The 21374-nt window shown below is 42.1% G+C and overlaps 1 protein-coding gene across 1 annotated transcript in view; it reads left to right on the forward strand.

The window, feature by feature from the left end:
- PTPRJ (protein tyrosine phosphatase receptor type J) overlaps positions 1-21374 on the forward strand; it is a 79002-nt gene that overhangs the window by 33411 nt on the left and 24217 nt on the right. The window contains exons 2-6 of the mRNA XM_077931236.1: positions 13989-14007; positions 14679-14900; positions 17881-18147; positions 19176-19436; positions 20476-20742. Of these exons, the coding sequence (XP_077787362.1) occupies positions 13989-14007; positions 14679-14900; positions 17881-18147; positions 19176-19436; positions 20476-20742 (1036 nt within the window). The remainder of the gene's footprint in view (positions 1-13988; positions 14008-14678; positions 14901-17880; positions 18148-19175; positions 19437-20475; positions 20743-21374) is intronic.

The raw sequence follows: 21374 nt of genomic DNA on the forward strand, positions 1-21374 counted from the left end.
TGCTCTGAGAACCTTTTTGGCTAAAGAGTGGGGTATAAATGTCTGAAATAAATAAAAGAAGGTAGAAAAGGGGGAAATATTTTCTGAGATTCTCCCAGCCGCTGACCCAGATAACCACATCATCTCAGTCCCCAAAGAAGTTGAGGAAACTTTGCCAGAGGTTTTCAGACTTATCTGGATTTCCTCTTTTATACATTCTTAAGTTTGGTGCAAGTGGTTTTGAACACAAATGCCACAGAACGGGGCAAATGTTTGTCAAAACACTTCCATTGTACTTGAGAATACCTGCTTGCCTTCGTCCTTGATCTGAATCTTAGAGAGTCAGTTGGTGGTTTATTGGAGTAAATGGTAGCTTAAGTTATCTGTTGTCAAATTCTAAGTAAGTCCTGACTTGGAAAGCGCTTCTCAGCTGATGGAGCCAAACTTTTGTGCCGTCTCTGATATAAACCTGCCCCTTAAATAAACTTTCTGCAGAAACACAATGAACTCCCTTACTAACAAAGTGTGGAAGGAAAGGAAGGTAGTAATATATGAGTTAGAATCTCAAATCTGGGAGCACTAGGCCAGTAAGAAGACTGTGTGAGGTTGGGCCTTCTTAAAAACTGTTAAATGAGAAATGCCATGTGCTGGGTTTGAAAACTCCCAATATAGGATACTTGACTGAAACATTGTTCCTCATTGCACTTTATATCATTCATTTTCCAGCTTGGTAGTAGAGCATCTACTTTCCATCCAGAAGATACTAGGTTCAGTCTCCAGCATCCACTCCTCTGAGTGAAAAGGGCTAACTGCTTTAGTAGGACAGTTAAGATATTTGTTGACAGCTCTTTAATATGGGCAATCCAGTGAGTTAAATATAATGGTAAAAGGATTTCTCACTCACATATACCACTTGGATGCATGCATGTGAAATACTCTTTATGTGTGTGGTTTTTATATGCATTAGTACAGGGGTGAGGAATTATTCTCAACTAATTAATTCCATGTAAAAATGTGTTTTTACATGCCGGGAAAGCAATTTCAATACTCGTTGAATTTGCCCAGACAGAGATCCATATGCTCTCTGAAGCACGTGCATCCAGCTTTAGAAAAATCTGTAGAGTGAAGATGCAGAACTGTGGAGTATTTGCACTTTTTAATGATCCACAACTTCTGAATGCACAAATAGGTTCTGAGGAACACTTCTTCCTTTTTTTAAAAAAAAGTTGACTTGAGGAAGTTTTAGTGATAAATTGAAATGATGTACAGTATTGTTGATCACACAGACACTTCATTTTCCTGACTTTAAAAGCTGAATATGTGAATTTGAGTTGTGGAGTTGCTTAGTCTATGGTCTGTGACACAAGTTTCTCAAAGCTGATCGTACCTCCAGAAGTACCCCCTTCAATTTAGGCCACACCAATGGCCTGTATTGAAACGCTGAGACCTTTGCCCATTTATTTATTTGCCTTACATTTATATCCTGACTTTCTTCTGTCATGGAAGCAAAGGCAGTGTCTATGCAGGTTGTCTGTATATATGTATTTCCCCTTTGAGAACCTTTGAATGCTATGAGAGGGAAATTGAAGCACATGTTCACCATGAAGGACCATAGCTCAGTGGAGGGACATCTGTTTTGCATGTAAAGAGCCCCAAGTTCAAACTCTTGGCATTTCCAGGTAGGGCTGGAAAAGATCCTTGATGGAAACCCTGGAGATCCACTGCCAATCAGTGTAGGCAGTACTGAGCTTGATGGACCAATGGCAGTGTCCTATGTTCCTATGCTCACATTCTTCTCCATCTTGTAGGCGAAAACTTTACTAAAGGCAAGCCAGTGATTTTTTTAGTGTCTGCATGAGAGAGATTGTGTACATATGTGTGTCCTTTTGCACATGTATCTCACAGATCCTGAAATAACTTCTGTTTTGTCCTAATGCTTTCTGCTTTGTTGCAGTTAACTGAAAGCATAGAGCACCACTCAAGAGATAAATTTTTCTGTTGCAGTGGAATGCCACAGCCTTGACTCCCTTTCTGGTTGGCTGGCATTGTGTTTCCTTGTTGTTGTTAAATATTCCGCATTCACAAGTGCTGTGAGAAGTTAAACACAGCAATATTTCAATTCAATTGAACCATTCTAAGAATCGAAAGATACTCCTGCCATTCTGACTTGTTTGGGAGTGGCTCCCCAGTCTTGACTGAAGGGAAATAATGAGTAGTGCTGTTTACCATTGTGCCAGGAGTACTTTTGACTGACTAATCAGCAGAACAGAATAGCCTGCCTAGAGGAACTTGGCAGTTACTTTCCATCTTGCCATTCTGCAGGGTGATCAAAACACTTCCGTGGCTGTTGTGCCAGGTAAATCTAGAGGCACGCCTACTGATCTGGGAGATGCAGTGTGGGGAGGGTAGAAGGGAGGAGCTTTTACAGTGGTACCTCGGGTTAAGAACTTAATTTATTTTGGAGGTCCATTCCTAACCCGAAACTGTTCTTAACCTGAAGCACCACTTTAGCTAATGGGGCCTCCTGCTGCCGCCACGCCGCTGCTGCGCCATTTCTGCTCTCATCCTGAAGCAAAGTTCTTAACCCGAGGTACTATTTCTGGGTTAGCGGAGTCTGTAACCTGAAGCATATGTAACCACTGTATAGCCATAGCTCACCTTCCTTCTTTCATGTAACCCAAAGCAGTGGCCACCTATCCAGGTAGATGTGCTTAGCTTTAGAAAGGTAATGGGTGAGGCACCTGTAGTCTGTTACGGGGAAACTGCTGCTTATGTACATATTAAAACTAAAACAAGTCTTCTCCAAGATCAAACATGGCTTGTGCCCCTTTCTCACACATCTCCACGCCATCCCTGCTTTTGTGTGTGCCTCTAGGCAAGTTAAGATGTTGGCCGACTGGGTCTCACGCTTTGCAGCATTCCCAGCCACTTTGTAAACAAGGTGGTTGGTTGTTTTGGCTTTTTAAAAAATAAGTGTTATAAAAGTGGGGAGAAGCAGGAGGTCCAGGGCCCAGGACAGACCCAACTTCTCTTTGGCATCCATCAATAGCACCCCTGCTCTTCACAAATCTAGAACTTTCCCATGTTTTTAAAAAGCAAACACCTCCCTGCACATAGGGCACAACCATGGGAGGGAGAAATCTGGACTAGAGGACCCACCTCCCTGACTTGCTAGTTCCAGGTTTGTTTTATTCTAACATCCCCACCTCCCAGTCAGTCTGAAGTGGCTCAGCAATCTTTCAGAAGCTTTGCCTTGTGAGTCTGCTGATTCGTGTACCTCTACTTTTAGGTTCTTAGCTATAAAGGTTGCATTTCTTCCCGCTATCCAGCTATCCCACTTTCCTCTTGGAAACTGTTGTACAGACGTACCTTGGAAGTCGAACGGAATCCATTCCGGAAGTCCGACTTCCAAAACATTCGACTTTCAAGGTGCAGCTTCCGATTGGCTGCAGGAGTGCCCTGAAGCCAATCAGAAGCTGCGCCAGACGTTCGGCTTCTGAAAATCATTCGAAAACCGGAACAATCACTTCCGGTTTTCGATCGTTCGGGTGCCAAAACATTCAAGTTTACAGGCGTTTGGCTTCCGAGGTTCCACTGTACTATGAATGATCAGCTAAAATTGTGTTGAAGGAACATAAGACACTGCCTTCTACTGAGTCAGGCTATTGATTCATCTAGCTTGGCATTGTCTACACTGACTGGTAGTGGCTCTTCAGGGTTTCAGAATTTGGTCTTTCCCAGCTGTTCCTGGATATGCTAGAGGCTGAGCCTAAGACCTTTTGCACAGAAAGCATTGAGTTATGGTCTTCTCACTGTGCTCCAACCTCTGTTAAGCAAAACACACACACACACCAACAGGAGTTTAGAAAGGAAACAAAAGTCAAGTTTCTTGAACACTTATTCCAAAGATCCAGCGCATACCACGACTCATATTCTGCCTGTAATAAAACCTTTTCCTCACAATAGTGTCTGCCAGCTGCATCAATTTTCGCCCCCTGAAATAAATTTAAAACATGTGGTCCCACTTATGTTTGTCCCTTTTTCCGCTTAGTAATGTTTCCAGTTCAGGATTGGTGGTCCTCCCTGAAGTGAACCCTCCCAACCCACATTGAAGAGGACAAGGTTGAATATAGAAGCAATAAATCCCCTACTGCTGTTACACTCGGGGTAGCTCTGCTGAGTGTTGGCCACATTGAGTGCCGGTTGTAGACTTAGGTTCATTGAATGTGTTGGCTCAAGGCCTGGCTGGCTGAAAGCAGTGAGAATTTGGCCACAGACCTAACAAAGTTTCACCCTTGACATGTAACCTCGTGTCATGTGAACCCAAATGATCCACTGTAACACAAGAGAGTAGCTGCTTTCCTGTAAGAGCCGGGCTTCTGCTATTGGAAGGGTTGAAGCAGTGGTTATGACTCCAGCAACATCTGAGGGGGCCATAGGTTCTACATCCCTTGCCTTAGAACAATGGAGGGTAATAACTTTTCATAAAGGCTTTAATAGTATAGTGGAGGTGATGGGGACCAGCAACCAGATATTTATTTAATAGTATAGTGGAGGTGATGGGGACCAGCAACCAGATATTGTGAATGAACCAGATTTGCCTGAGATGTGCCCAGTTTGCATGAGGGCGTTCCATTTGTTGGTCAGGTGGTGGGACAGAGTTGGGTAGCGCCATGTGACACCCGACTGCTTTGCCTGCTTGTAGGGAGAGGGACAGAAGAAACAAGGAGCACCGGTCGATTTTTATTTTAAGACTTAGGTGAGCATTATGAAAGACTAAAAGTCTACCCTTTAGGAATCTGGATCCAGACCATTGCCTGCTTCCCATGGCTATCTTAGAGATCACTTTAGCCTCATAAGGCTTATCTCATAATAAAACTTAACTCTCCCAGGCATTTGGTGGTTTATGATGATTTTGCTGGTGCTGTTATTTTGTTGCTGTTTTACCTTTGTCTTCTATGGATTTTTGTATGATTTTTATGGTTGTAATGGATTGTTCTCCCCCACCCATCCACCCCGTTTTATGCTTCTATTCATTCATCCAATTTATTTGCTGCTTGCTGCATGTAGTGGTTGTGATTAGGATGCTTCTGTGTGGCAGTAACCAGAATAAAGTGACAGGCTCTTGTAGGAAAACAAACCTAAATAGAAATCGCATTTCTGTTAGTCCTACCGCAAAGTAAAATTTCTACATTCCTCTCCAACTTGTTTTGAGGTTTCTTTTTCAGTTGCCTTAGCCCTGTAACCCAAATTGCTGATGTAATGGATTGTCTTTGTTTGCCAGATGTGACACACTTACAAGTATAGATGAGCTTTAAAACAGTTGGATGTGTGGGAGGGGAAATCCCAGCCATAAACTAATGTGGTTAACTGTTTGGGACAGCCAGGCAATGATTTATGGTAGAAGCCGACTTAGACAGCATTGCATGATGTCATTTGTTTTGCTGATGTTGTTAGTCTTTCCTTTTTAATTTCTGTAAAATCAAACAGGTTGCAGAGTTTAATGGAGAGTGGGGGGGGGGGGAGTAGGAGGTTACTATTTTTCTTACATTTCTCCATGTAAATTGATAGCATATCAGCCTTATGCTGTAGAAGCAGGCGAGACATTTTCGCTATAAAGTAGGCCTCTAATTGTAAAGTGTGGTTATATGTATTGCTGACTTTTGTTTTCAGGAATGTAGCATAAAATGAGATTAAACAACTCCCTAATACATTCCAGGAATTCTATGTGCAGTGATGGCAGCGTGGGAATGAAGAGATTTACATCACTTTTTTTATAATAATTAGATGGCTTCACTACTCGCAAGTAATTAGGAGTGCCTCCTCCACAGTTCTACATTGAGTATTATAGCACCTTCATAGGTGGTATTTTTTAAAAAATGCATTTCCTTCAGTCACATTCAGTGTACATAGGTGTACAGGTCATGTTCCAGATGCCAGCTACTCATATCAGTGAGGAAATTTAGCTCAATTGATGCTTTTGTTGTGCCTGAGGTAGAAAGCAGAAAGGCCACTCATATGAAAATTTCAGGCTGTTGTAATATGCATCGAACATATTTTAGAATTGCTTCATCCAGGCAAGAATTATTATAGCTACAGATTTAAAAAAATTGCATCAAATGTTGTTGGTTCTTCTTGTACTGTGGCTCCAGTGGGGGAATCTGCAAATGTAGTAGTGATTAACTTTCCTTTCTTTCTCAGGGGCTGTATTCACTCTTAACCAACCCCCCTTGGGCCTTCTTTCAGTGGTGGGTGAGGCCCCACACTCTTGTATGTGTACACACACACACACACACACACACACACACAGGACCTCCTCATCTGATTGGTGTGGATCAATTGAACTTGCTGCTCCCTCTCTGCTCATCTAATTGATCTAATGGTCTGAGTTTGGTTTCTGGCAAAAATTAAGTTACTACCTACCGTGGGCGTAGCCAGGTTTTTTTTTGGGGGGGGGGCAGGACTTTTGTCAGAACCGGTGTGATTTGTCAGTTAAGTATTTCTATTGATTTACTTGATGGGGGGGGAGCTGCCCCGCCCCCCCTGGCTATACCCATGCTGCCTGCTATGGCAAAATATTGCACAATCCATTACATAGTCCTTTGTGTTATTGTTGTATTGTTCCACACCATTCATTTCAGTGCAAAGGAAATGCATTGCAAAATCCTGGAGGGATTACTGTTGATAATTGTGTATCATTATACCTCATCTGTGGACTGAAAACACCAAGAACTGCATGCCTGATTTGCGTGCCTATCAGGGTTCTCTGCTGTGCCCACTGTGTAGCTTTTTTTTGTTTTTACCACCATGAAAATCAGTCGGGTGTTGAGGGGAAGGAGCAGAAAAACGTACTTCAGAGCCTGCATCAGGCCCCTGAATTATGAGTTAGCTAATGGAAACAAAAGGAAGGGATTGTCTCCTGGAACAGATTTGGCGGGGGGGGGGTTGCTGGGGAGTGCAGCGGGGAATCAGCAAAATATTGCCTCCTTTCCTCTTCTGAAAGTGGATTTCTCTACTGAATCAAAGTTCCTTGCGCTCCTAGAAGGGTACCAGTTGGATCAGCTACCTCCTTCTGAGTTGTCTAAAAGGCTTGTAGGTGGGGAAACCTGCTACTTTGCTTGAAACTAAATACATGGCAACATTTTGCCATTCTTCTTTTATCTTATGCCTGTGTTTGGCGACGGGCTTCGCTTGCAATAGATAGAGAATGTGGACAGAATGACACATTCTGGAAACAACTAAAATAGCAACAAATGTATATGGTGGCATTCAAGTAAATAATTGTGCTGGTGCAAGGATTACCAGTAACGCAATCGGACTTTCCCCCATCTCCTCCTGCTGCAAGCATCCCATGCCATCTCCAGATCTGCTCCAGAGTGTTGGGGGAACCCTAGAACAGATCTACAGGGGGTGGGGAGATATCATTCCTATTTGCCTTTGTCCTATGCTGAATACAACCCATTAATATGCACAATTGCCACTGATCATAACTGTCGATAAGTATTTCTTTGAACAATACTCTGCCGAAGGAAGAGATTTCAGGCATTGGAATGGGTGGATACTTTTAAGTGCACAGTTTGTTTCTGTTATGTTCCAACACCTCACTTAAAAGTGACAAAGAATCTTGTGGCAGCCTAAAGTCTGCCATTCGTTTTGGCGTAAGCTTTCTTCAACTACAATCCCATTTTATCATAACTCTGAAGTGTTTCCCTCAGGGAAAAGGGAACGAACGGGTGTGATTCAAAGCCTGTAATCACTTGCTTTGGCAGCATATTATTAAAGGTGCACCTGTAGCAAGAAATACCTGTACTTATTGACAGTTATGAATTGCACCCATTCATTCAGTTTGCTCCAACGGAAGCCCCTTTTAAGGCGTTAAGATGCAAGACTGTGACAAAGGCAGTCTTTAAAAGTTTCCATCCATTTCTGATAATTCATTTACAGCAGGAATAGGGAACCTGTGGCCTTTCAGATGTTGGGCTGTAACTCTCATCATTCCTGACAATTGGCTGTGCTGGGCTGGAGCTGATGAAGTGTGTGTGTGTGTGTGTGTGTGTGTTTTGTTTTTGTTTGTAATAGATTTTATTAAAGTTTGAAAAAACATACAATGGTTAGTATCAAATATCCAATCTACTTTTATCAAAGGTAAAAAAATCTAATCTAAATAAAAGCACAAACCAAAAGAAAGGGAATAATAAAAAAGAGGGGGGAAGGAAAGAAGAAAAGGAGGGGGAGGAAAAAAGGGAGGAAGAACTTCTGGTGCTTTGACCGTCATCTATATATCGAAAAATGTTTGAAACATCCACTTTGAGATAATACCCAACAATCCCACTTTCTAAAAAGAAATATTTTCTTCAATCCTCAAACCCAGATTTCATGTCCAATTTTTTTTTCACACAAAAAGTCTATAAGGAGTTTCCAGTCTTTAGTAAATAAGGGTTGGTGGAAGTTTTGTCCAGCAACATTTGGAAGGCTCCAGTTTCCCAGACCCAATTTATAGTCTGGTCCATGTTTGATGAGAAGTAGGTTCCGCTCTGATGAATGACATTTATTCCCAAGTAAGGAGACATAGGATTACAACCTTTATTCCACAGATATTTCAGCTAGATGATTTGCTGTTTGTAGCAAAATATAGAAAAAAAGCCTATGCCTATGCAATTAGTTTCATTTTCCAAAAACAGCCTAGTGAAACTGGCTTGTTAGATTTCACTTCTTTTTTTCTGTGTACATACAAAAAGTATTCTGGAAGGTGGCATTGGACGCCACAAAACAAGCAGCGGTCAAGGAAGCAGAATTCTTATTTCATGCGTCTCATCATGAGGGATCATCACAAGGAAGTGCTTGGTGTTAAGAACAATCCACAGTGAAACTAAGGAACTGTAAATTTCATGTTGGCTTTTATTTCCCACTACCACAGTTCAAGTGCAGTGCTATTTTAACACCACTGTGCATCCTTAGCATAAGATTTTCATTCTGTGGAACTTGTTTGTGACCTGTCTAATTTGGCTCATCATGTTGAGCCCAAATATCTTTGAATAATCTGGTAATTATCTGAAACTTATCAAAGTAAGTGGAAAGGTCGTCCTCAGTTTGTTTCTGATCAAGGTAAAGTTATGATAAAGTGTTATGAAATTATCTTTGCAGAGTAATTCTAAGTTTTCAGTTTCGTCACATGTTTGTATTTAAAGTAGAAATCTGTATAGAGAGGGTTAGGTTTGAACAAGTGTTACCTTAAAAGAACAAGCCAAATCTATATATACATAATTGAGGAAGCCAATTTGTTGGGAATCTCTTATAAGATACACACGCAGTGGAAGTGTCTCCCTGTAGTAGTCACCACATGGAAGCAGCTTAAGGCCCAAATAGTTTACTGTTGCAGAAGATAGCTAAAACAGTTATTGTATGTACAGCTTGTAGGCTTTTGCAGATACAGATATACAGTGGTACCTCTGGATGCGAATGGGATCCGTTCCGGAGCCCCATTCACATCCTGAAACAAACGCAACCCGCGTCTGCGCATGCACGGGTCGCGATTTGTCGCTTCTGTGCATGCGCGTGATGTCATTTTGAGCGTCTGCACATGCGCGAGCGGTGAAACCCGGAAGTAATGCGCTTCGTTACTTCCGGATCGCCGCAGAGCGCAACCCGAAAACACTCAACCTGAAGCGTATTCAACCCTAGGTATGACTGTATACAGAAAATAAAAGTACAAAGTATCTCTGTTGCTCCAAATAATCTCCAGCAATTTAAGATGTAACCCTGAACAAGTAACACCAACAGACTGACAAACTTACATACTAACTGACAGACTACTGAGCTAATGCATGCCAGCTCAGTAGTCTGTCAGTTAGTATATGAGCAGGTATCATAGATATAGTCGTGGCACTGGGCAGTTACTGTAGAAACTGGCTTGGCTGACCTTGCACCTGTGATTAGCTCATCCATAGGGTGACTCACACCAATGAAGGAAATTGACCACTTCTTATGTCCGCTTACTCCAGCACAATTATCTGAAGCTTTGTGATGGAAGCTGATCTCATAAAATGAGTCCTTTTATGCAAAGCTCTCTACAGGAAGCAGATTTAATGCACTGCAGGGTTTTGTTTAAACTGCCTCAGTAAATTTCTGTTCTAAAAGTTAAACTGGCTAGTAACCAACACACCTGTTCTTCTAGTGCAAAGGATGTCTGCTAGTGGAACAGAACCGCCACCCCTTCTCTGCCCGCCTGCAGCCCACTGTGAACCCTCAGAATCAGCTCTGGAGGGTTGGGGAAGAGGAAGGTGATGTCATGTTGCGCAGGCAGAAGTCTGTTGCACTCAGACCCCTGAGCAGTTCTTGTAACAACTTTCTTTACCCTTCTATCATAGTGCATTTTCTTCTCACTTGTCCCCCTAAACCTCTCGTTTTTCATTTGACTACAAGGTCTCATATCAACCACAATCAACAATGTGGAAAAAGAGAGAGCGAGTGTGCATACATACATATATCTGACATAAAAGTTATTTATTGATTTCTTATTTTGGGCATTTATTTACTGCCCAGCCAATCCCACCCCATGGGCTGCTCATATTTTAAATATATATAAATTAGGCTGCCAGTTATCCACAGAGGGTCCATACTGATCAGCACCTGCAGAAGGGAAAAGCCCCTCTAGGGCCTGCCTTTGCCATTGAACTTGTGTTTCTCTCTAAGTACCAGTGTTTTCTAAAAGCTTGCCAGATATTCTGTGAACACAGCCATCTTATCAGCACCATGAAGGCCCTGCTTCCTTTCTGGGCCAAGACATTAATTTATCATGTTTTTCTTCACATTTATAAAGATAGGTTCATAAATATTTATAAAGGAGGCTGTTTTCCTCTTTCTTTAAGACCTTGATAACTCCTGGGACTTGGCTGGTGACAGAAGGAAGTCATGTTGAATTTAGTACTTTGGGGACCTTAGCAGGTTTCCAGCAAGCGTATATTAAATATTGCCAGTAACATACTCTTTTAGGAAATCTAGTAGCAAACCAGTACAATGCAGCAGGTTTTATTTGTACATATGTGCCACCTTTTCATCATGGAACCCAAGGCTTGCATACATGTGGCTCTCAGATGGCCACCCAACCAGGTATGACCAAATTCATACCTGCTTAACTTCAGCAAGGTGGCTCGTTCTGTGCCTTCAGATCACACCCTGGAGCAGCAGGTGTCTCCACTTAGCCACAAAGTCCACAGGGTGACCTTGGGCCAGTCACTGTCTCTCAACCTACCCAACATCAAAGGGTTGTTAGGAAGATAAATGGGAAATGAGGAAAGCCATGGTATGCTGTCTAGAGCCTGGAGGAAAGTAGGGATATAAATGAAATAAGTACATAAGAATCAAGGGGGGTATCCAGTGCTCTTACACTTGTGCAACAGAACTCCCCCCTTTTACTCTCCCTGTCCCCACACCCTTGTGCACCCTACACTCTCCCATAATTTCCTCTGAAAGGTTGGGAGAAATTCCCAGAACAGATTTGGGGGTGCATGCAAGGGACGGGGAAGTTCTGTTGCACAAGCATAGATCCTTAGGCTAGAAGAATGAGTGACTTAACGCCACTTTGGATACAAGCCTAAATAATTGGCATATGACTCTTCAGCTTTTGAGTTCTAGAACACAATAGAAAAATTCCTAACCATTGTAGAAATAAGTTGCTGGAAGTCTAAGATAATTGTGCAAGGATAGGATTTCGCTCACATATAATTACTGCTTTTATTTCAGGTCTTTCTGGCTTTGCTTCATTATTCTGCGTTGTCCTAGGGCACCGTGAACCCTTTTCAGGGTGGAGTCGTATTTCAGATAAACACTTTGTCCCATGTTTTCCGTGATAGCATTTTAAAAAAATAAATCACATGTCTCTCTTTGTTTAAAATACTTACTTTAAATCAAAAGTTGTTCTGATGCACAATTAATTAAAGCAAAACTTCGTGCTGTAAAACATAGTATATTTCCGTACTTCATAAAACAAGCGAAAAGCAAAATTAACAGTTCTCATTAAAGTACATTTACAAAGTAGGGAGTGGTACCAGCTAATTAAGAAGTTTTAAATAGTGATTTGGGGGTTGTTCCAAAGGCTTCCCAGGAAAGGCAAATTCCAATTATCCACAGCAACTGAATCGGGTGAGCCTGGCGGCGGTGGTTTAAGGGAAATAGTGGGCAGACAACAATCAGCTTAGCTCCTCAACCGGTCACTAGTACTTCCCTAAGATGCTGGATCAGTACAGGTGGCTAACATCTTAGACACGTCCACACACGGGTCATTTTGGACCTGGAAGAGGATGGAATGGGGGCGGGCTGAGGCACGCTCCAGTGAAACATGGAGGCTGGGAACAGAACCCCCCACAAGAAATGGTCACTGCCTGTATAGTTTGCAGGAACAAAGAAAAGGGCCTTTCATGATGCAGAAATCCCTGCCCTAGAATAACCACCTAGCCACCTTTTCGTTGGTCTTTCACCATGAGCTGAAAGAGTTTTTGGTCTGGCAGGACTTTGGCCTGTCCTTCGTTTGATTCTTTCTCTCTGTCTGGATGATGTAGGGTTTTTTCCTAACAGTTTTTATTGCTGCTGTGACGTCTTAAATTGTTTTATTTTGGATTTCTGTTAATCATCTGCTGCCCTGAGCACAGGTTGAAGTGGAAATTTCATAATAAACATAACTAGTCATATCAAACCCAAGGTTATCTGCTCCAGGAAGTTCACATAGGTGTAGGGGAATAAGACAGATCCCTGTGGTACTCACCATAAATCTCAGCGGCAGAAGTAAAATTGCCCCAAGTAAAACTGCCCACTGGGAATGCCTGGAAAGGAAGGGGTTAGTAAACCCTGAGTGCGACCCAACAGAATGTTGGGTCATTTGGCTGACAAAATCTAGTGTAAATGTTTCATATTTAAGCTTATTATGAGCACATAACTTTTGTGGTTTTGTTGTGGCCTCTAGTGGTTTGCCCTCAGTATTACAAGAAGTGATAGTTTTAGATAACAGCATTTTACTTTGAAGCGTATTGATTTCATATGTGTGGTTTGTGAAAGGCAAACAATACACTACAAAAAATATTTGAATGTATGTATATTATTATATCTTCTATAAACAGAAGTTGCTTGAATGATTACATTAATACTATGGGGAGACTATAGCTCCTGGGGATATTCAGTAGACAATATCGCTAAACAACTCAATCAAGCCAGTAGAATTTTTTCCTTAAGTGTAGAAAAACAGATTTTGTAAATCTTTTTTTAAATTAAAAAAACTCATTTAAAATAAAAAAGATCATTTGCCTTTGTGTATGAAAAGTCAGGTTTTTTTAATGTTGTTTTTTTTAAAAGATATAATGTTAGTAGACTATAATATTTTTTTTAGAGGTAGGCAGTGGGAATAATGGAAGGGTCCAGTGATCTGGGGCTTCACAGTGGCCTAGATGAGCTTCTGTAGGTGTGAGCAGCAAATAATGACACGATGTCTACCTGTATCCAGTATAAAAATCTACTGTGATGCCCACAAATGGAGTCACTACATAGCATAACAAACCCTCAGGGGTCTTGTTAAATATATTGATCTTTTCAGCTTTTCATGTTTTACAAATATTTCTAGCTGCCATATTTAGGGGAAGTGGTAGAATATGTGTCAACTGCTATCCTTTCTCCCCATTCTTCTGCATGTACATCTCTCTGCTTTTTCCTTTTTGCTTATGCATCTCTATGGGTGAAAGCCAAAGCTGACATTCTTCTTGCAGAATGGCTTTTCATCCAGGGGAGGTGTCTGCTAATGCAAAAGAATGGGAGATGTTTGTTCACAAATTTCCCCCCATCCCCAAAAATCTGTTCCAGAGGATTAGATGGTGATGGAAGGAACCGCCAGGGAAAGGGTGAATCGGAGAAACTCACTTCCCTCGCATTAGCAAACACCACTGCTGCATTGAAAGCACAAATGTATGCCACAGTAGTAATGACATTTTCAGGATCTTCTAATGCCTTTTCTTTCCTTTGAACAGGTAGCAGTTGCTGGTGAATGTAAGTACCACCCTTATTATCCGTTCAGATTTCAATTCTATCCCTGATAGAGGGGTCACTGGTGTTGATTTATGGTTATCCAACGCAGCTCTGTAAATGCTGTTTGAAACCTTTCACCTCTGTACCTCTGTTCCCAGGCCAGGAAGCACCCCTGGTGCTGTTAACTTGTTACTTGAATTTTATAGCTTTTCACATTATCCGGTTTATGAATATTAAATGGTATGTTGATAGGCTTGCTTCCCTTCAGATTGTTTATTCCACTTCTGTAGATCTGCTTGGCTTGTACCAATGCAACAGCTTCTACCCTTTGTAGTACAAGCGCCATCTCTTGCAGAAAACCTAACTCTTTTCTGTTGCTATCAACAGAAAGTCACTGAGAATGCTGCATATTGTGCTCATCCAAGGCCCTGCCCCCTTTTTTGTGCCATTGCCATACAAGTATCCTGGCATTAGATCAGTTCTGCATACGATCTGGTCTCTTGTTGACTCTTGATCTGCAGAAGCACCTCTTCCCACCCCACACTGCTCACCAGTTTCATACTGTCCAGAGCTCATATAACAGACAGAGAGTATTTCCCCATATTTCGTAACAAATATTTCATTTAGCAGTGGAAAAAACCTCTAGTTAAGCCAAATCATTTAGCTGTTGGCTCTTTTTTTCTTCTGCACAGGTGTTAATGAATGTGGATCTGTAAATGTAACCGTATCAGAAACAGAACTACATATCCAGCCACCTGACAACCATACAATAAGTAATGTAACTTTTGCAAATGGAACACGTGCTGGAGTTCAACTATCGAATACGACAGTATCTGGACTTCAACCTGGCACGCAGTACGAAGTGACTTTTCAGATTTCTGCCGAAAAAACATGCTGCAAAATCATTACAACAAGTAAGTAATGGGCTGGAAGAGATGTTTATGGTTCTGAGATGGCATCGGAGGCAGTTCTTACATTTTAAATAGAGAGAAGATTGCTTGGATTTCTCGACACATGTGCGATTCTGCTACTAGTAGCTGATTCCAGTAAGACCAGGTGCTGCTACTGACTAATGGAACTGAACTGTCCGTTCTAATGCAAAGCACAACTGAAGTCTATAGCCTCTAACAGCAGCCAGCCATCTGATCAATAGTGCAAATGACAGCCAGGGTTCTTCTTCCCATGCTTAGCCTTGGAAAGCAAATGGCTCCTCCTACAATTATTAGCACTACAGGCTCCATTGTGTGCACTTTGCCTCACTCAGGAAGTTGAGAGCCAGTTTGGTGTAGTGGTTAAGAGCGGTAGTCTCGTAATCTGGGGGACCAGGTTCGAGTCTCCGCTCCTCCACATGCAGCTGCTGGGTGACCTTGGGCTAGTCACACTTCTTTGAAGTCTCTCAGCCCCACTCACCTCACAGAGTGTTTGTTGGGGGGAGGAAGGGAAAGGAGAATGTTAGCCGCTTTGAGACTCCTTAAAGGGAGTGAAAGGTGGGATATCAAATCCAAACTCTTCTTCTTCTTCTTCTTTCCTGCTGAGCTGTACAGGTTTTCCTTTCGAGTCATGTTTGTTCCTGCAAGCAAATAAGTCCAACTGTAAGCCTCCTTCATTTGGTCCACATTTAGAAATTTGGGGAGGGGGGTTCTGTGTAGTGCTTTGAAACAGTAATATTCTTTAAATAAAAATAGTTGGTTTTAAATTCAAAGAGAGCACTCATTTTCTTTCCCTGTTGCATGTGGCTATTTTTTTTAAAAAAAATAATGTCGCTGAAGGCTTTTTGAGGTAATGGAACTATACAAAGTCCAGAGCTGCCAAGTAAGAGCCTTAAATAATTAACTGATGAATATAGTAATTGAGTTCTACGGAAAAGAGGTTTTGTTTAAAGACACTCAGGAGCAATGTTAAGAATTAAAAATGTATGAATAGCTTTGCTGTCCTTCAAATCCGACATATGGGATCGGGATTTCCTTTGCCACAGAATGTTTGTCAGTACTGTATGAATCCGAACCTTTTCCTCCTGACACAATTGTCTTAGATGTGTGTAGAGACTACACAGCTTTGCCTGGTCAGCTGCTGTGTACATGAAGCATTTCTAAAATCACTGCTTGGAAACTGTGGATTCACCCTTGGATTGAATAGCCAACGTTTGTCTTTCTGGACCTTGCTGCCACATTTCACAATGTAGTGTTGGTACCCAAATGTATAATGATCACCAGCCACTTCTCAGCATACACAGCTAGACTGCTTCATGTTATGTGCAGTTTTTCTTCTGGACAGACAAGTTGGTTGCCATGTCTTCAATGCAAGCATTAAAGCACATGCCACTGTCTTTGAAATCAGTTGTGTCCAAGCCTTTGTAGACAAGAACTTCCAAACATTATAGACTTTCCCTTATGAGGGCTCATACCTCAATGCACTTGCTCACCTTTAAGGAACTCCTCTGGTGTCCTTGCTACAATTGTCTAGAATGAAGGCCGTCGTGGAATTAGTCTCAACTGCCTGTTTCTGAAGAGTCACTCCCATTATGAAGACCTATATGAATCCATCTTGAGGTACCTCCAAGATGTGGCATTCACCTGATCGTTGGTCATTTTGTAGCTTGTGCCTTTCCTCGCATGAGTCGATTTTGAACTGTGTGGGCAGAAATGGCTCACCTGAGGCTGCTGTGACACCAGCTGATTGGCAGTTGGACAACTCCACCCACCTGTCAAGCTTGCTGTACTCCATCAGGCCAGCTACTTTGGTCTTCAGGCTGTACACTTGTCCCCACAGAGACTGCATTAGACACACAACCACAGCATCTGTCCAGCAGCCATTGGATATGCTAAGTCAAATTTTGTGCAGCTCATCTCTTCCTTCACACTCTTGTTAGACTTTTTGCTGCACTTCCTGTTTCTTTTTAACTTTAAAGAGTTTTTTTATTAAGCCAGGGATTGGGAACCTGTTGCCTTCCAGATGTTGTTGGACCCCAACTCCATCATCTCTAGCCATTGGCAGTGCTGGCTAGAGCTTGTTGGAATTGGAATCCAACAGCATCTGGAGGGCCCCAAGTTTCCTATCCCTGATTTAGCCAGTATATAATATATGCCAAGTATTAAGAACTGCTTCTGATTACCTGTCTGATTACTTAGCCGGGAAAGAGCCTGAATTTGGCTGTTTTAATTCTCAGAATTGGTTGCCTTTCTTGCAAATAAAACAGTAGTTTGACATAATCCCACAGGTTATGGTAAGCTTCCTGAGCATTGTTCATCTGACTCTTGTACCTTTGTGCAGTAGAATGCAGTTTTCATACAGATCGATAGAAGGGAATATTTAACCTTAAACAAAAATGTCCTATGGCTTCCAGGTATGTTTGCAGGACATATCAACTGATATACCTCCCAGGAGTGAAATCTTGAGTGGCACCAGTGCATGAGTGGTGTTGCATCTCCATCAGTTTTGTTGCTTTCTGTTCATAGATAAATTGTTAATGAATAGGAAGCGCCTGCTTGTAAATTCCCAGTTATTCAACCGGTGTTGTAACATATATCCTCAAGCAGATGGTAACAAGACTGAAGGAGAGCCAAGTGCTGCAAACATTTATTCAAGTGTGCCTTCAAATGATTGATGCAATTGCACATAGAAAACAAATGTTAAAATTTAAATTGCACGTATGCTCACTCTGTTTCTTCACCAGAACATATTAAAATTAAAAGTATAAGTTTAGTGCAATTCAGGTACCTTTCCATTTTTATGTTATTTATCAAAACATCTATAACTGGAGCAAAAGGAGCACAGTTTTTGCAAACCCAATTGTAATGCCTTGTATTTCTTAACAGATTTTGGGTAGCACATTCTCAAATGGAGATATTTTCTTTCAGTGGTGCAGATAAAGCCCTTTTTCTTTTTCTTGAACAGAACCCAGCCCAGTTTTTGACATCAGTCTTGAAAACCGCAGTAATTCAACAGTAACTTTAAAGTGGAGCAATCACGACCCAAATGCTTCCAACTACACTTATCGGATACTAATAGAAGGAACTGATCCTCCCAGGAAAGAAACTTCTAACACCACCAATGCAGTAATTAGGGGCCTGGAACCTGGAACATTGTATACATTCACGATATTCCCACAAGTTGATAATGGTGCAGTTGAAGGAGAACCAAATCATACAACTGTTTATACCAGTAAGGAAACATTTGAAATGTTATGCACATTCACATTTTACTTATGCATTTGCAGTCTTATGTGGGTGGGTGGGAAAAAATAAATGGAGAGCAGGTTTGCTACCCACCAATGGTGAAAATAGTTTTTTAAGTCCTCCACCTCTCTTACCTGGCTCTGGGAAGATTGCAGGAGGGCTCTGGGAGCACCTCAGGGCCCTTGTGCGACCTTCGCAGAGCCCACTAAGCAGCCCTCGACCACACAGGGGTGGGGGCAGTTCTGGGGGTTCCGGGCTTTGCCTGATTTTGGTTTTTTTGCGCTTGGACCCCCAGAAACAAACCATCGCATAAGTGGCAAGTCCGCTGCACCTTGCTTCCTTGTGCAGCTAATGTGCATTAAGGCTATGCCTTTCCAAGTATGAAAGATGCTTTAGGAAGTAGGTGGGAAATTGACTGCAGTTATTAAAAATGTTTTCTGAGTTTATACCAGGGTACGCACTGAAGGGACACGGGTGGCGCTGTGGTCTAAACCACTGAGCCTAGAGCTTGCCGGTCAGAAGGTCGGCGGTTCAAATCCCCGCAACGGGGTGAGCTCCCGCTGCTCGGTCCCTGCTCCTGCCAACCTAACAGTTCGAAAGCATGTCAAAGTGCAAGTAGATAAATAGGTACTGCTCCAGCGGGAAGGTAAACGGTGTTTCCGTGCACTGCTCTGGTTCGCCAGAAGCGGCTTAGTCATGCTGGCCACATCATCCAGAAAAACTGTCTGAGGACAAACATCAGCTCCCTCGGCCAGTAAAGCGAGATGAGCGCCGCAACCCCAGAGTCGTTCGCGACTGGACTTAACTATCAGGGGTCCTTTACCTTTTTTGTATGCACTGAATAAGTTTGATTTATTTTTTTAATTGATTCTACAGCAAGTTTGTTCTTGGTATGTAAAGGTGGAAACAGATATGATAAGTAGCTGATGCCTCCTAAGTGAATGTTTAATCTTGATGAAATATTAGCTGTAGGAATTTATGCAATACTAAATCTGATAACACTTCCTTAAACAGGGCCCAATCCAGTTTTTGGCATCCAGGTTGAAAACCTCAGTGACACAGAAGTAACTTTAAAGTGGAACAACCCAAATGATTCCAGCTATGCTTATAGGATACTAATAGAAGGAACTGATCCTCCCAGGAATAAATCTTCTAACACCAACAGTGCAGTAATTGAGGGCCTGGAACCTGGAACATTGTATACATTCAGAATATACTCACAAGTCGATAATGGTGCAGTTGAAGGAGAACCAGATACTACAACTGTTTATACAAGTAAGAAAGATCTATGATGATTTCTAACTGCCAGGGGCTCCATAAAGGTACATTCCCTGCATCTTCAATATGGAGTCAAACAGAACTATAGCCAGAAGGCCTGTAATGTGCTGGGGGACTAGTTTTCTGCACACTTAGTTGCAGCTGTTTAATACGATATGCTTGTCATTTTAATGGAATGGATGCCAAATTGCAATTGTGGGACGTTCTTTTATTCTTATTCTGAAATTTATGCTCAGTTGTAGAATTGACAGGGGTTGAGAATGGGGGAATAATTCTGATTCCAATTTATTGGGTGGGGGAGAGAGAGCCCTTTTGCCAAGTTCATAAGCAATATGCAGTAGTGACACAGAATGGAAGTGTCTGTGAGGCGTTTTTGGGGGGAGGTGGGAAGGAGTGAAATAAAATTTGATATTGTGAGAGAGCTAACTGGGAGAAGATAATGCAAGGCCTATAGGTAGCACTGACTCTGCCAAAGAACTTCCCCCAATTTTCATATTTTAGTATGCCGTCTTGCGACTTGATGCAGAAGGTAACATAGAAATGTTTTAAATTAGTACAGTGGTACCTCTGGATGCGAACGGGATCCGTTCCGGAGCCCCATTCGCATCCTGAAACGAACTCAACCCATGTCTGCGCGTGTTGCGATTCGCCACTTCTGCGCATGCGCGTGACGTCATTTTGAGCGTCTGCGCATGCGCGAGCGGCGAAACCTGGAAGTAACACGCTCCATTACTTCTGGGTCACCGCAGAGCGCAACCCAAAAATGCTTAACCAGAAGCTACTTCAACACGAGGTATGACTGTACATGCAAGTGGACTTCTTTAATTTTTGCGGGTTTGAAAGCAAAACTTTGGCATCTGCCCTCCTGTTTTTATTTTTTTGTGGTGAAAATATTGAAATACCCACAAAAAGGTCAGCTAGTTAAATTATAGTAAACTTATATCAGGGTCAAAAATTTCTAGCAGTAACATCTAGCTGTGTAATTAAAAAAAATCCCTTCATCAGTGCGGCTAAAACCCTTTTCCTTTTTTAACAGAGCCCAGCCCAGTTTTTGATATCAGTCTTGAAAACCGCAATAGTTCAACAATAACTTTGAAGTGGAAAAATAGCGACCCAAATGCTTCCAACTACACTTATCGGATACTAATAGAAGGAACTGATCCTCCCAGGAATGAAACTTCTGACACCACCAGTGCAGAAATTGGGGGCCTGGAACCTGGAACATTGTACATATTCACAATATTCCCACAAGTCAATAATGGTGCAGTTGAAGGAGAACCAAATGCTACAAGTGTTTATACAAGTAAGTCCAAGTTCATACAAGTAAGTAAACATTTCAGACTGCCTGTTTCTGTACCATAAAGACGTAAAGAGGAACGCCAGCCGCAACATAGCCTTTCCCTATTATTTTGCTAGACTAAATATATTTTTCCTTGGTCAGTCCCCTTCCTGGCCAAAGCCCCATCCAGAGACATGGCCCAGTATATAATTGAGGATTCATCCTTTCCCACAGGAGGGAAGGGCCCAATGTCTACCCAACCACAAAAGGAACTTCTGCCCAAATGCAGAAGCAAAGACAATGCAAGAAGTGAAAGGGGGGGGCAAGAAGATGTCAAAGGCCATTAGCTCACACCAACAACTGGACTGGCGTATCAACCAGAACTCTCCATAACGAAGTGGAGTATAAGGCTACTAACCAAGATGGCTATTCTCTCTGCCTCCATAGTTGGACGCAGTAATACTTCTGAATACCAGTTTCTGGAAGAGAGTGCTCTTGCTCTGAGGTCCTACTTTTGGGGTTCCCCATGGGCATCTGATTGGCCACCATGAGAACAGGATGCTGGACTAGATGGGTCTCTGGCCCGATCCAGCAGGCTCTTTGTATGTTGTTGTGATGGTATGGAAAGTAGGACCCTCTTTCCTGTGCTTCAGTGT

This window comes from Podarcis muralis, chromosome 1 (assembly GCF_964188315.1).
Source record: "Podarcis muralis chromosome 1, rPodMur119.hap1.1, whole genome shotgun sequence".
Taxonomy (NCBI): domain Eukaryota; kingdom Metazoa; phylum Chordata; class Lepidosauria; order Squamata; family Lacertidae; genus Podarcis; species Podarcis muralis.